A 14,500-nucleotide genomic window follows, 5' to 3' on the forward strand; every position below is an offset into this window, starting at 1 on the left:
AGTGCACAATGTCCTCTTCAGATTAGTGCCAAAAATAAAGACTCGAGGAAGGTCAAAGTCTTAAAGTCTTTCTCTTCAAATATAAATGCAGTGCCTTCTTAATTATGGCACTAATTGAGAATACTATGAGGATCTAAGTCAGGAGGAAAGGAAAGGAGAAGAGGTAGATGAGAAAATACCCTATAATAAAAGTCCTAGTCTTCTGACATCTAAATGGAGGGTATCTTTTACATCATAAACAAAAGCTGGGAAACATAAATGCTGCTACAGAAGCTGTTTCAGATTGACTTCTAGAATCTACTGCATAAAGTACATTTCACTTTTCAAGAGCAGATTTATAAACACCATTAAGTATGGATAAACTACATCTCTGGCTCATTTCTTCAACACGATTAACATGGACTGGATGGAGGAAATCAGAAAGCTTTTTGCAAAAGCCTTTCATAAAAATACAGAGTTCCTTATGCCCTTATGTTTACATATCCCTAGGAAGCAACAAGTAATATACTGTGATGCAATATATTTAGCAGACTAAGAAAGAAAGTGGAGATGATGATTACTTCAAATTATTAATAGGGTCTTCTGTTCTCATCAGAAATTTGCAATGATTCCTCCTAACAGCTACATTTACCAATTTACATCCAATATGTTTCATTGACAAATTATTTGGCCATGAGCTTCCAAAGATCTGCCAGAGCTTTCAGCAAATCAACAAGAAGGAGAAAATCAGATAGCTGAACTACAAAGCACTGATTATAACTGAATGGGTCCTATGAGTGTAATAAAGCAAATTCTTGTAATGCTCTCTACGTACTAGTCTGGTGTTCTGACTAAAAGTGGCTCCATACAGACAGACTAACACTGTCAGGTCAATGCTGCTGCTGAAATGCTGTTCCTGGGTTAGCTTGAAGTGCTTGAAATGGGTTTAGATTTAAATACTACTTACAACTGGTATTTAGAATAAACAAATTTATTCATGAGTGATCTAAAAGTGAAAAGGAATGGCATAATAGTACCCCAACTGCACATGCCTCAGCTTACAGAACAGAACTTATCCCAGTACAGACAATACATGCCTTTAAGGACAAGATCCCTTAGGTACTGGGAACTACACCAAGTGTGGCATGAACCTACTGTAAAGATAACTGTACATATTATTCAGTAAACCCATAACCTAGGCCAAAAATTAAAATATTAATGAGATCTCTCTTTCACACTGTGAGAATGGGGGAAAAGGCAGTGAAAGGGGGAGAAGAAGCAAACTACAACTTCGATGTAGTTGTTGCTGCTGCCTCTGCATTCCCTACACAGTGCCTGATGCTGTCAAAGGAGGACTGAAGCCCTCAGATGGTTTAGGTGAGGGGGAAACTCCCATCTGCCCAAATACAGCTCCCTTGCTCATCTTACCAACACTACTGTCTTGCACACCTTTCCTGCAGAGCCTGAGCTAAAGCAGGACTGCTTCTAAAAGGCTTCAATCAGACTCTTCAGCAGAAAGGTTATTACCACTGAGAGATTAGTCCTCCATCCCAGCACTCTCCAAAGTGGGATGCAGATATTCCAGGCATTCCACAAGACAAGTTGCTGGAGTGCAGGAAAAAATTCTTTTTGTACCATCACTACATAAAAGAAACATTTTTTTTTAAATTGTGTTTACTTCATATTTTATCCCATATTTTTTTAATTTCTGAGGGTTCATAAGGTTCATAATATATTAATACAATAGTACACAAATGTAATGGATAAATAAATAACCATATATTGTGGGTCCATGCTCAAAAATGTTTTAATGATAGGGGTTCATTAACAAATAGGTTTGGAGAGAAGTGCTCAAACCCAGAAGGGAGCCTGGAAGTACTGGCCAGAATCCATAGAACCTACTACCAAGTTAATCCTCTTGAAAGTGTGGATTCACTAGTGGAGGGAGGAATGCCATTGCTGTGAAGCTCGTTGAAGTCCTCCTGAAACTAAAACTTTTCTACCAACAACTGGTGCCCTTTAATTGTTTTAATGCTGTTTCTGATAAGCTTTGAAGAAAGCATTCTTACCCAAGCTAAAGACATTCTTTTCAGGTTAGCCACTGGCTCCTGCTAGCCATTCATGAATAAGTCAATAAAGTCAGTAGCTGTATTGGGAACATTTAAGGTAACTTTCAAGGGATATTTGAAATTAGGCAAACTTCACACTGTATTCAGTTCAACATGAATTCTATTGCAGCTGCACTCACAGCCAGCTTTGTGATAATATGCATGTTGAAGATTTTCAAGACAAAATTCAGAAAATAGATTTAAATGAAAATACAGGTATATAATCTTGTTCTAGTTAAGATAATAGAACAAACATAAATGCAACATTTGTACTAAATTTTCCTTCTCTATAGCTGGGGATTTGGGGTATATTGCTCTATAGAGAGTAAAGAAGCAGTGAGAGATGTGTGCAAAAGTTTTGGGTTTTTGCTTGGTTTTGGGTTCTTTTTTTGTTTGTTTGGTTTTGGTCTTTGGGTTTTTTCACTTCATGTTTGTACAAACAAGCAGGGTAGAGAACAAGGTGAAAATGGAAGGGGTAAAGGAAAGCCAGCAGGAGGCACAGTATTTATTCACAATTAGCAATAGCTGAGAGTACATCTACGAGCTGAAAGCATGAGAGATTTAAAAGCTTCTCTAAGTTTAACGTAATAAAGTCTATAAAATACTCCTTAACTGCTGAAGTGGCAACATGCCTAGAAAGCATCTAAACTTAGCCATTCAAAGTAAACTGCTATCCAGTTCTGAGATGCCAGTGGAATGGAACTGTGTCCATTCATGCCTTTCATGGAATTCAACTAAATATACTAGTAATACTTCCTGAGCCCTTCTGGTAGTGGAAATACTTGAGTATCAAAGAATGGCATAGCTCAGTTTCCACTACAAAACAGTCACAGTTGTAGCAGCACCAGTAAGAAGTTCATGTCAATCCAACATAAAAGTATACAGACAACACAAAGGATAATTGGACCAATTATCACATATGAGCAAGGAGAGAATACCTAATAATTAAGAGCATTAGAACAGTCAATTTCTAAAGTTAGGATAGAAGAACAGAAAAAAACTACCCCCAAATTGTTTTCTAAGTGAATTGGTAAGTTTAAAATTTGATGTATCAAATACTACAGCTAAATACAAAAAAATTCATCTTTTTTTTATCATGATGAATCATGGCAAGATACAGGATCCACTGTTGCTCTGACTGCAGAAATTACTACTGCCAAGAGGAGTATATCTTTGAGAGCTGTGACTGCTGGGAAGTCTGTAACTTCCACCAATACATTTCTATTGAAAATCAGTTTCTTAAGATTGCACTGGAAAACAACTATGCTTTTATTAAAATCAAGAACTCAAAAAAAGCCACCTTAATAGAAAAATAACTTGCTAGGGACAGATAAAGTAGCCAGGATGAGGGTTAGGCTGGGACCTTTAGTAACTGCTCCCATATCTGCACTGAAAGGTGGGCAGGACTTGCCAAAGCAAGGAAGTACTGAGAGCATGAGGTAAGAGCTCTATTTTACAGCTCAAATTACAGTCTAGCGATTTAGGTGGAATTTAAATTTAGGCAGGGTTGAAGAAGAAAGATATCAGAAGAGTGGATGCTCAAGACATAATTCAAGGTTGTCTACACAAGATCAGATGGTGAGAAGCAGAAGGCAGGGGTGGTAAAGGGAGAGAAATTACCATGCCTGACTGCAAAAGTTCTTTGAAATATTTCTTTGAAACTCAACATCAGACTTTTTTTTCCCCCCCCCCACCTCAAGAAATCAAAAAGATTGGCTTTGTTTTTACTGATGAAACACACACACAGGAAGAAAAGGTATACCTGGAATTCTGGGACACCTTCAGCTGGTTGCATTTTGACTTAGTCCTTGTACAAATGCATTGTTACACAACTTCTGTTTCATGATCACTTCATTTCTAAAATGCTTGAGGGATAAGACATGCTTGTCTGGAGGGACACTGTTGCTTACAGGATCAATAGATTTCATAACTTGCAAAATGTGCATTAGGAAAAGAACTATCTATCTCCTTGTAATAGCTGAAGGCAATCCAGTGGAATTGTACCTGTGGAATTGTTCTGCTGCCTAATGCTGCTAATGGAAAGATTAATTTGAAACCCTGTCAGGTATTCTTTGCTTCTTATTTCTCTGTACAGCTTTCCAGACATGCAGGGATCCTAATAACCAGATCAGGAACCCATGCACAGATGCGATGACTGCTTATAGCCACAAATGAAGCCAGTAAGATCTCTTCAGCAATTACTCTGAGATTTCTCAGACTGAGTAGCCAGGATAAAAGGATATTTTCAACTTTAGTCTTTGATCCTCCAGCTGTAAGGAAAGAACATAGCTCCCTGACTCCTCTGCCTTAGCCACCTCTTCTGCTCTTCTCTGCTCCTGTTTTTTCCTCATCCTTCTTCAACCCACTCTTCACTTCTCAAGTGTCCAATTTTGACCAATCTACACTTTATAGACTGAATCTGCATTCTACCAGATGCCTCATCCACAGTTTGAACAAAGGTTCCTCCCCTCTAACCTTCCCCCATACATGCATTAACTGGGATGTTAAATGCAGCTGGAAATCTGTTTCTTAACCTCTTGCCACTGCACTCAAAGGACACCTCCTTACCCTGACAACAAGGATGGAATAACACTGAAGTGACTTCGCACAAGCTCCAGTATTCTGCCCCATCATACACCACATTAGGTAGAAGACAAAAAGCACTTTAGGAAAATAGGGAATTATCTCCATAACTCTGTGCAAAGCTATGTTTAATTCCTCTGATAACATCAATGTCCTTTGGTGCAAATTTATAAAAACAGCAAGTTGCTTAGCTGAAATTCCCTTCAAAGCCTCAGTATGTGCATTTTGGAAAGGAAATATTCAACCTGGAAGGTGCAGCTTATCAAAATAAGGAACAACTGAAATCCTGGTTCTGTACAAAGCAGCAGACAACTTGGATGACAGATAGCACTTTGGTCTCTGTCCACAGTTTTTCAGAACTGACATCTTGAAGCACCTTGGATACCTTAATTCTGTTTCAATGTTTGATGTCGATTGCCCATGGCCATTTTTACTGGCACCATGTTACAGGATTTGTTCTCAGCTGTATTCTACATCTAAGATATCACAAAATCACTATCTAGTACCTTTGACTGACAAGCAGTAAGCACTAAAAATGAGCATTCCTGGAGAAGTTTTATCAAACTTGCCTTCAAGCACTCTAAATTCAAGAACTTTTAATAATAAGGCACTTTCTCTCAGTATATTCTCAATTTTGTCTTCCTCCTAATCGATCCAAAACCATTTTGACATACAATAAGGAAGGATGGGAACAAAAAGAATGCTGTCCAATTATTAAAGCAGTGCCCAGCAAGGAGAGCTAGAAGGGCTGTAGAGAAATAGACTTGTCACTCGTGTCTCATTCTTGATAGATATTCTACATTTCCTTAAGCTTCAAATGATAGTTTTTATTATTGTGTCCTTGGGCAAACTGCTACAGTTTGCTTATCAACCCTTTATGATAAACTGAAGTGTCCTGATATTTCAACAAACAGCTTGTGAACAGCAGGCTGAACACAGAAACTCACTTTGTAAGACATAACCAAGTTTTACATTAACAATACATTTCCTAAGATCAGCAATTCCATGTATATTTCATATTAGCCATACCCAAGTGTCAGATTTTCAAAAACACATTGAAATTGTTAATGCAAAATTTGAAAACTGTTTTCAAATAACTTATTAGCATGCCAAAAATGCACTAAGGTAGAGAATTTACTATTAAGTACAGTCTTCATCGGCCCACATATCAGTAAAAGTTGATATGTAAAGTATTTTTCTGTTGTCATTCTGGTTTTTTGTGGTTTTGCTTATGTTCTTTTTCCTGTATTATTCCTGTATGTTCTGTATTAATAAAACAGAAGACATAATGAAAAGCTTGAGAGGGAATAGAAGTGACAATTGGCAGCCCCATATAAGGCTTTCAGACTTTAAGACCCTTTCTTAGGGCAGAAAAATGTCCATATCCTTACTGACATATCTTGTCTTTATGAAATTATATGAAAATCTGATACTTGATTTCATTAACATGCCAATGTGATGTGTTTGTCAACGCTGAATATTACTGAAATATTTACTTCTCTCATGGGGATGGCATCCCTGGAGGGTATTCAGCAAGCAGAAAAAGAGGGAGAATATCTGTAGAATGGGTGTTTTAAAAGTCCTGTTGGAGCTTGTGCCTTCGGAGGTATATCTATCTGGGAATTATATGATCCATATTACTGCTGTAAAAGATATGGATGTACTGTAAAAAACAAAATTACACCAAACCTGATTGCTTGGACATATGCTGGAAACTTGCCTGTCAGCAACAAAGTTTGTCTGCTCCAAAACTATGAAACCAGTTAGTTTTTGGCAGAGGCTAACTGGACTAATCTAATAAATGTTTTCTTGCTATATCTCATTGTGGAGAACCAGCACAAAGAAGCTACAAATTTTCTAGTAATTGAAATACAAAAAAAAAAAAATAATTGGACAACCTTTGACTTCATCTAATTTTTTTGCTCCTGTACCAATTCCTTATCTCAGTATTTTTTAAACCATTTCCTTCAACACTGGACATACTATAAACTGAGTACAAACAAGCTCAAACTTGATCTAAAATCAGATTGCTTAGAATGATCAGATCATAAATCTGATACTTTAATCCAGTAAAATGTCATTCTTCAGAATATAATTAAGTAGGCACATTACCAGTATTAATTGTGCCAACTGTTCCAGCCATACTTTATTTCCTAGAGTGACATTTTCATCAAATCTTCTTCTCTTGGTCGATTCAAACTAATTTATTGACCAAGCCTCATAGCATACAGAGTTCATCACATTTCAGGTCTCTAGGTCTCACAATCAAAAGATCAAGAGGTACCAAGTACAAGGTGATACTGAAGCATTGAAAATATTATCCTCAGTATTTCCCTGACCTTTTCTCTGACTCAAACACTCTTTGCCTCTGTGGTGGCAAAAACAACACCAGGAGCATCAATTTGATGTCAAACTGTGTAGGAAATTAGGCCAGGAAATTAGGTACACAGTTACAACAACAAGCAGAATCTGCCCACTCTACTTCTGGACAATTTACTGTATTCCACAAAATTCTGATTTCCAAGATTTGACAATCAGAGAAACACAGAATTTGCTGAGTTGGAAGCAACCCACAAGGATCATCGAGTCTCCCGATTCCAGGCCCAGAGCAGGACACCCCAAGAGTCACATCCTGTGCCTGAGAGCATTGTCCAAACACTGCCTGAACTCTCAGGCTGGTGCTGTGACCGCTTCCCTGGGGAGCCTGTTCCAGTGCCCAACCACACTACAGGTGAAAAACCTTTTCCTGATGTCCAACTTAAACCTCCCCTGGCTCAGGGCTTCGTGTTGTTTCGAGCCCTACCCCTGCTCACAAGGGTGAGGAGATCAGCATCCACCCCTCCACCTTCCCATCATGAGTAGTGCCTAAATGCTGTGATTTGGCATGGGAATCAGTAGCCCAATTTTCAGAAGTGCTTCCAGCTATTTTCACAAGGATTCCAGCTATTACTTAGCTGAGCACACATTAGCACAGTGACTATCAACCATCAGCTAGCAATCCTAGCAACCCAACAAAGTCACAAACATTTTTTGTGGTAGCTCAGTCGATTATTGGAAAAGATGAATGGTGTGGGGAAGAATCCCTCAATGACTTAGTCAAGCTCTAGGCTGAAAACTGACATGGGAAAAAAACAAACAAACATCAAAACAACAAAACAAATCAAACCAACCTTTTAAAAAGTGGCAAGCATTAAACCCACATTTTTCATTCTAAATTATGGTCTGACAAGGGCTGCTTCAGTTTCTTTGTTTCTGAGATAATAGAAATGAACTCCTTAAGGATTCTGAATGTAAGAAAAATACCATCTTTTCAAATTTTTTTAAGAAAACCTCTGTGTTTCACTGTTTTGTTTAGTTTTTTTGGCAGTAGTGATGTTTTTTAAAGGTATTTTTTTTGGATTCATGCCTTCCAGAGATAGCAAAGGACTCATTCAAATAATGCAAACACTTCCATGAAAACCTTCTGGTACAACAAACTCATGCACATTTTTCCATTGTTTTGTTCTAATTGAATGCTTCCTTCCAGCTAATTTCATATTCATTCTGGCTTAACAGCATTATAACCAAAACTAGGTTTCCTAGCAAAGAATGTAGGATGTTTTTAATGTCTTCTACCTTGAAACCCACAACATATTTTTACTAGCATGTTCGGGATGGGGGGGGTCGGAACACAACAAATAAAAACCCTACAAAATATTCTCTTATCACAGCTAATTAATTCTGACTTGTACAATTTGTGATGAATATTTTCGCAATCTTGCATTTTCAAAAACCTTCATGCTTTTACTGCCATTTTTAATTTTATTTCAGATAAACTTTTTTATTAATTCAACAAAAGTTCATCCAAGTATGAATTGTTAAGCTTTACACAATCCACAATGATGAACAACAGTGTGTGAAAAAAAGCTTATTCAGCTTCTGAACTACTAAGCAAACACACATTACAGAATGAGATTAATTTTAAGCTACAGCATTTGCTGACAAAAGTTTAGTAAAATCTTCTCTTCCCACTGGTGAAATGTCCATCTCTTTAAAGAACATCACTTTTTAAAATCCTGGTAAAAATGGCCATGTTATTGGCTTGTTTTTATAAAATAAGTACAATCATTATAACTGGCATTTCCATAGCTAATGATAAAATACTGATCCTTTTAAATTCTGCTCTGCAATAATTGTTGATTTTTTTTTCTTTTTAAAAGTTAGCTTTCTAATTTACATATAATTAAAAGGATTTTTTAGTTTTTGTTTTCAAGTTAGAAGCTTTCCAGTAGCATTTGAAGATATTACTGTAAGCAAATCAATGTGAAACAATTTAACACATTTAACTGATAAATCTTGAGTTGACAAAGAACCACAATGCAGGGTAAACTATTTTGTATGAAATGTATGTTCAATATGTATGATGGTGTATAAATTTTACTTGAAAGCTGCAGTGTTTTTTCTTCAGGGCTGCTGATCAAACTCTTTGCGTTAAAAAACCCTGTTCTGTCCTCATAATATGACAAACACATCTTTGTCTTTTGGCTCATGTTTTACTCCAGAATCCATACTAACCATATATTTTTCAACTTTATTTTAATGCCTATATTCTTATTTTAACACCCGCATTCAGAGGCAAATGCAAAAACATTCACCAGTTCAGGTAAGAGAGGGATTTTTTCTGAAATACTTGAATAGAAGAATCATAGAATATCCTGAGTCAAAAGGGACCCACAAAGATCATCCTGGCACTGCACAGGACAGCCCCAAGAATCTGACCATGTGCCTGACTTATCTAAATGCTTCTTGCATTCTGGCAGCCTCGATGCTATGACCACTTCCATGGGGAGCCTGTCATTCTATGGGGAAAAAAAGAATACTAGAATACTAATACAATTCTATTCCCAGGTTTTATGAAGAAATAGTAATAAAAAACACAGGAAAATTTAGGTGGGAACAGAAAGTCCTTATTATTTCTACAGATGGAAACTCTAGAATCAGTGCAACCTGTGACAATGTTTAACCAAATTCAGTTTGAAAAACAGCTTACACCTAATTAGAATGTTCTGTGTTCCACCTTCCATCTGTCACCTATCATTCTACCCAATGCACCTCTGAGAACACTCTTGCCCTGTCTTTTGTACGTCCTTCCTTTACCTGGTTGCAATCAGAAGCTGGACCCTCCTGACCCTTCTCTTGTAGTTAAAATCCCTTGTTTCCTCAGCCTCTTTTCCTCTTTTCACACCCCAGGTGCTCCCTGGCCACCTGCCTTCCTGGCAGCCCTGCACAGAACCTGCTCCAGCATGCTGATGTCCTTCCTGTAGTGGGATTCCCAAAACTGGATGAGGCACTCAAGATGCATCCCCAAGAGCTTCAAACAGAAGGGATGAATCACTTGTCCTGATCTCTTGGCTGCACTTTTGCTGCTGCAGCCCAAGGTGCAGCTGGCCTTTGCTGCAAGGACACACTGCTGACTCAGAGAATCACGAAGTATCACAGTAATTCAGACAATCACTTAGGTTGGAAAAGACCTCCAAGGTCCTGAAGGTCTTTTCCTGCAAGGCTGTTTTCTATCCGTGGCTGTGCTGTAACAAGGGGGTACTCCATCCCAGATGCATTTGCAAACCATTTATGAATTTCAACTTGATAAGGTTCCATTCAGCCCATTTCTCCAGTCTGTGCAGGTCGAGGTTCCAGCAGCCTCACCTCTTATGAGGCTACTTGGTTTGACAATCCTTAAAATTAAATATCTAAAAAGATTACCATATACCCCTTCACAGTAAGTAGCCTAAATTAAATCAAACACTGACAACTGTAAGGAAAACTCCAATTGCAATTTTATTTACTTGACCAACACAGCAGCAGCTGTCCGCTCATGTCACAATGCATCCCAGCTATTTCTTCAATGAAGAAATGAAAGGTCTTATATGTTTATCAATTAGACTTGGTGTATTTTTATTTTCAGTGAATTTGCAAAAATTGTATCTAACTAAGGAAAATATAATTTTCCTCATAATAAAGTGTGAATAACATAGGCATTTCTAAGGGAGATAACTTTACTGAAAAAAAGCATTTATAAAGCAGGTATGTTTTCCACGCTATTCAATTTATTAGACTGTATTTTTGCTACTTGTAAGATACAGAAACTTCAGCATATTGCTTCAGGCACCCAGGCACAAATGCCAGTCTATTCAAGAGACTTTCAATAACAAATGGCACATCACTTCTACCAATTTCAGTAGTAAGTAGAAATTCAGTTGAGAAAAAGTCTCTTGCCTGACCAATTTGCAAACGCTGTGTTCAAAGAAGAAAAGTCGGCTAGGCTTGAGCTATGCTCCTCAGTTCGAACACTAAGGATTTTTCAAAAAAAAAAAACCCAAAACAACAAAAACCCAAATAAACTGCTCAAAACAGTGATAAACAGTGATAAAGACTATGAAATAGTAACTTAAAGTTTTAAGGATTTGCTAACAGTACATTTCTTTACTATGTGCTTAAAATTACCAGAGACTGAAGAACTCCAAAGATACGCAGGCATCCAGTTCCCCCCCCAATACCAAAGGGAGTGACAGACTGACAGGTCTGGCCCAGAAGGAATAAGCACTTCAGCCAGAGGAATGGAGCAGCACAGAACATCACTTGTCTCCTTATGGAATGTATCATGAAATTTTGATACTCAGCAGGCTGAGTAATGAACTGATCAGTATCTGCCAACAGGGAAACTGGGGAAGGGAGGAGTTCACAAGTTTTGTCCTAACTCATGGTCTAAGCATTTGATTCAGTTTTATCAGGAGCGACTGATTCTGCCTTTGGTTCACATCCAAGTACCTGTTCCTGAAAAGAATGCACTCAAGTCCTTTTTAGCAAAATTCCTATTGAACACAGTCCCCAATCCCTTAAAAAAATTACTACAGATCAAGTATATGTAAAAGAATACAAGGCTAAAGAAACTCTCTCAAACCTGGATGACCACTGGAAAGTCAGCACAGCAGGCAGAAAGATACCTGACTGCATTTTGTATTTGTGTTAATTCTAAGCCCCTCTAATGAGGATTTAGAATTTTTTGGACAGAAGATTACTAATTTAATACATATGGGATAAACAACAACCCAGCAAAAACAATATTAGATTATTATTTATTTCCTCTTTACATCACTTGCCAAGTCAAAGGACAGCTATCTAACTGTAAGCTTTCAATGTTATTTTCTACAAAACACTATTTTGGGTATTTCTTAATATGAACTTACTTTAAATGCTATAAACTGCACATGTAAAACATCTCAAGACCGATTACAGATATCAAGAATTTGCTTAAAATCTCTTCTGTTATACTATTCTGTTATTCTTCTGTTATTCACAGACAGATTAGGAACACAATTATTAAATTTCTGGAATAAATGGAGTCTCAGAACTCATTCCAAGTCATCTGACCATGACACCACTGATAACTCTAAATTATAAATTTATCAATAGGAAAAAGGTTCACCAAGGAAACATCTCCTGCACAGCAAGAAATTTCCCAACCTTCATACCACTGACTGGAATAATCCTAAAATAACAGCATTATTTAAACATACCTCAGTATTACTCAAACATATTCAGATAACTTTCTTGAAATGCAGTCAAACCATTTTTAAATTAAAATTTAAAGTGCTAGAGAAGCCAACTTGACATGCCAACATAGGCCATGCTTAAATAATTTTAAGTAACTTTCTCTAATGTTAACAAGTCTAGATGGTGACATTATATAAAATAAGAGTTTATCTTAAGGAGTTAATTCTCACCTGATTTATTAAGAATGATACATTTAAGTCAACTTCACATACAGCTTCTGCTGAATTTGTGAAAGACTCTTCTGACTTCCGCCATTTTTAATTGAACTCGCATTCCATATTTTTGTTACTTCTTTGGCATACTACTGAATGGTTATGGAAAAATCACTCATTTCACTTGATTGAGGGGTGGTTTGAAGTGCTTAAACTGAGGAAGTGATCAATGTTTTTTGTAAATTTTTGCTACTATTATCACATAAAATTTCGCATTGAGCTTGCCATGTTATATTTAATATTATCTATTCATATTTCCACTGATAAAAAAAAGAACACATGCCTATACAACTTATTTTTTCCTCAATTCTTGAAACTCAAGTACCATCATCTTCCATTTATAAGGTTCACTGAGAAAACAAAGAAACACACTTATCAAGAAGCTAAAAAATGAAAAGTCTTCACCTCCATGAAATTCACCAAGAGACCAGTTTCCTTTTGTTACAATTTCTTAAATAAATTTGTCATCCTCCAAACAATGTACCAGAAGAATTTCTTCAAGTAAACCAATATTTAAACAAAGAGAGGGACTTATATCTCCTCATGAAGATATAAGATAGACCTGACATTTTGAAGACAGGTCAGCAGCTTTACATAATTAATTCCAAACCTTTTAATACCTTGAATAATAAAATTGTGGTTAGGCAGGTTCACAAAACTTATCAGTATCTGCAAGTAGGAAGCTAAAAGTCTTCAGCTGAAAATTACAGCAGTATTGGTGGTGGAAATAAATTGCTGATAATCCATTCAAGCTCCAGCAAATCAATGAATTCCAAATAAGACTACTATTTTATTACTGAACAAAAAAGATACAAAATTGCAAGAAATTTTCCTTTTAAAAAGCAGGTCATAATGCAAATTTTCAAACTCCACTAAAATCTCATGCTCCCTAGTGTATATTATTTTTACAAGAAAAAAAAAAATCAAACTTGTTCTTGGTGATGATTCATAACAGCAACAAAGTTTACTAATTATAAATATATCAACAATTTGTACATTACCTAATGCTGCTCATGCTTCCAGTTTCTGATCCCAGCTTACATCTCTCCAGCTGGCTTGCCACAATCTGACGTTCAGCCTCAAGTTCTCGAGTCAGTCTCTCAAACTGCAGTTCCTGAAAAAAATAATTTAAACAATTTGCTTTGATTTCTCAAGATTAAGAAGGAATTTCAGCGCATAAAAATGAAATTTGTGCAAGAATTATTAGCTTAATATCTTATAAAAAAGTTTTCTTTTTTCTTTTTTTAACACATTCAAAGTTCACATTTTTGTGGTGACACCTACTTGTTCCTTCATTTATTCTAACAATGTATGCCATAGAATAAGACTGTTTATCAGGAAAGGAAATTCTAAATATATTAAATAATTTAACTTACATATTCATGCAGATCTCTCAGTAACACAGAGTTCTTAGCAAACTGACCTTAGTGTGATCAAAATTAAATACAATTTGTGTTACTGATAAAAAAAAGATAAGTTCTAAGCTAAGTTCTGTGGATAATCAAATTTAAGATTTTTGCACTTACACTTAAAAAGATAACCATCACAGTATACACCAGTGAAATAAACTAAATGGAAAGTGTGCTGATATGGTCTGAGCGCAGCTTAATTTCTGCAGTTAATGATGGGCAGAAGGGAAGCTCAAGTAGTTTAGGGCAAAAGTTGTGCTTAAATTCCTACCACTAATTTAATTTATTTTCTTTTATTCTATCAAGGAAACCAAACCAGTCCTACCAGAAAAGATTTATCCACGGAGCTTATAAAGGTACTTATAAAGTGGCTTTTTTTATACACAAAAGATTCATTTTTATTAAAAAAAAAAAAAAAAAAAGGAAAAACCAATGTCATTAAAATCTCCACCATTTCTCAAAGGGCTACATTCCTCACATACTGTAGCACTATTTTTTTCAAATAAAAAAATTAAATACCTTTAGGGAGTCATGGTTCTTGTAAAATTGTCAAGTGTTGCTGCCCATTCATTTTGAACATTGCATCATCTTCACAGGTAAATAAAAAACATCTCTC

General features: G+C 36.4%; 1 protein-coding gene across 5 annotated transcripts in view; it reads right to left on the bottom strand.

The window, feature by feature from the left end:
* The window catches only part of CTNND2 (catenin delta 2), a 639,750-nt gene that overhangs the window by 376,743 nt on the left and 248,507 nt on the right, over positions 1-14,500 (bottom strand). For all 5 annotated transcript variants that reach the window (XM_054284533.1, XM_054284531.1, XM_054284535.1 and 2 more), the window contains one exon: positions 13,477-13,589. In XM_054284533.1, coding sequence (XP_054140508.1) covers positions 13,477-13,589 — 113 coding nt within the window. The remainder of the gene's footprint in view (positions 1-13,476; positions 13,590-14,500) is intronic.

This window comes from Melozone crissalis, unplaced genomic scaffold (genome assembly GCF_028551555.1).
Source record: "Melozone crissalis strain CALT ecotype California unplaced genomic scaffold, PUWL_Pcris_2 ptg000042l_1, whole genome shotgun sequence".
NCBI classification, from domain to species: Eukaryota; Metazoa; Chordata; class Aves; order Passeriformes; family Passerellidae; genus Melozone; species Melozone crissalis.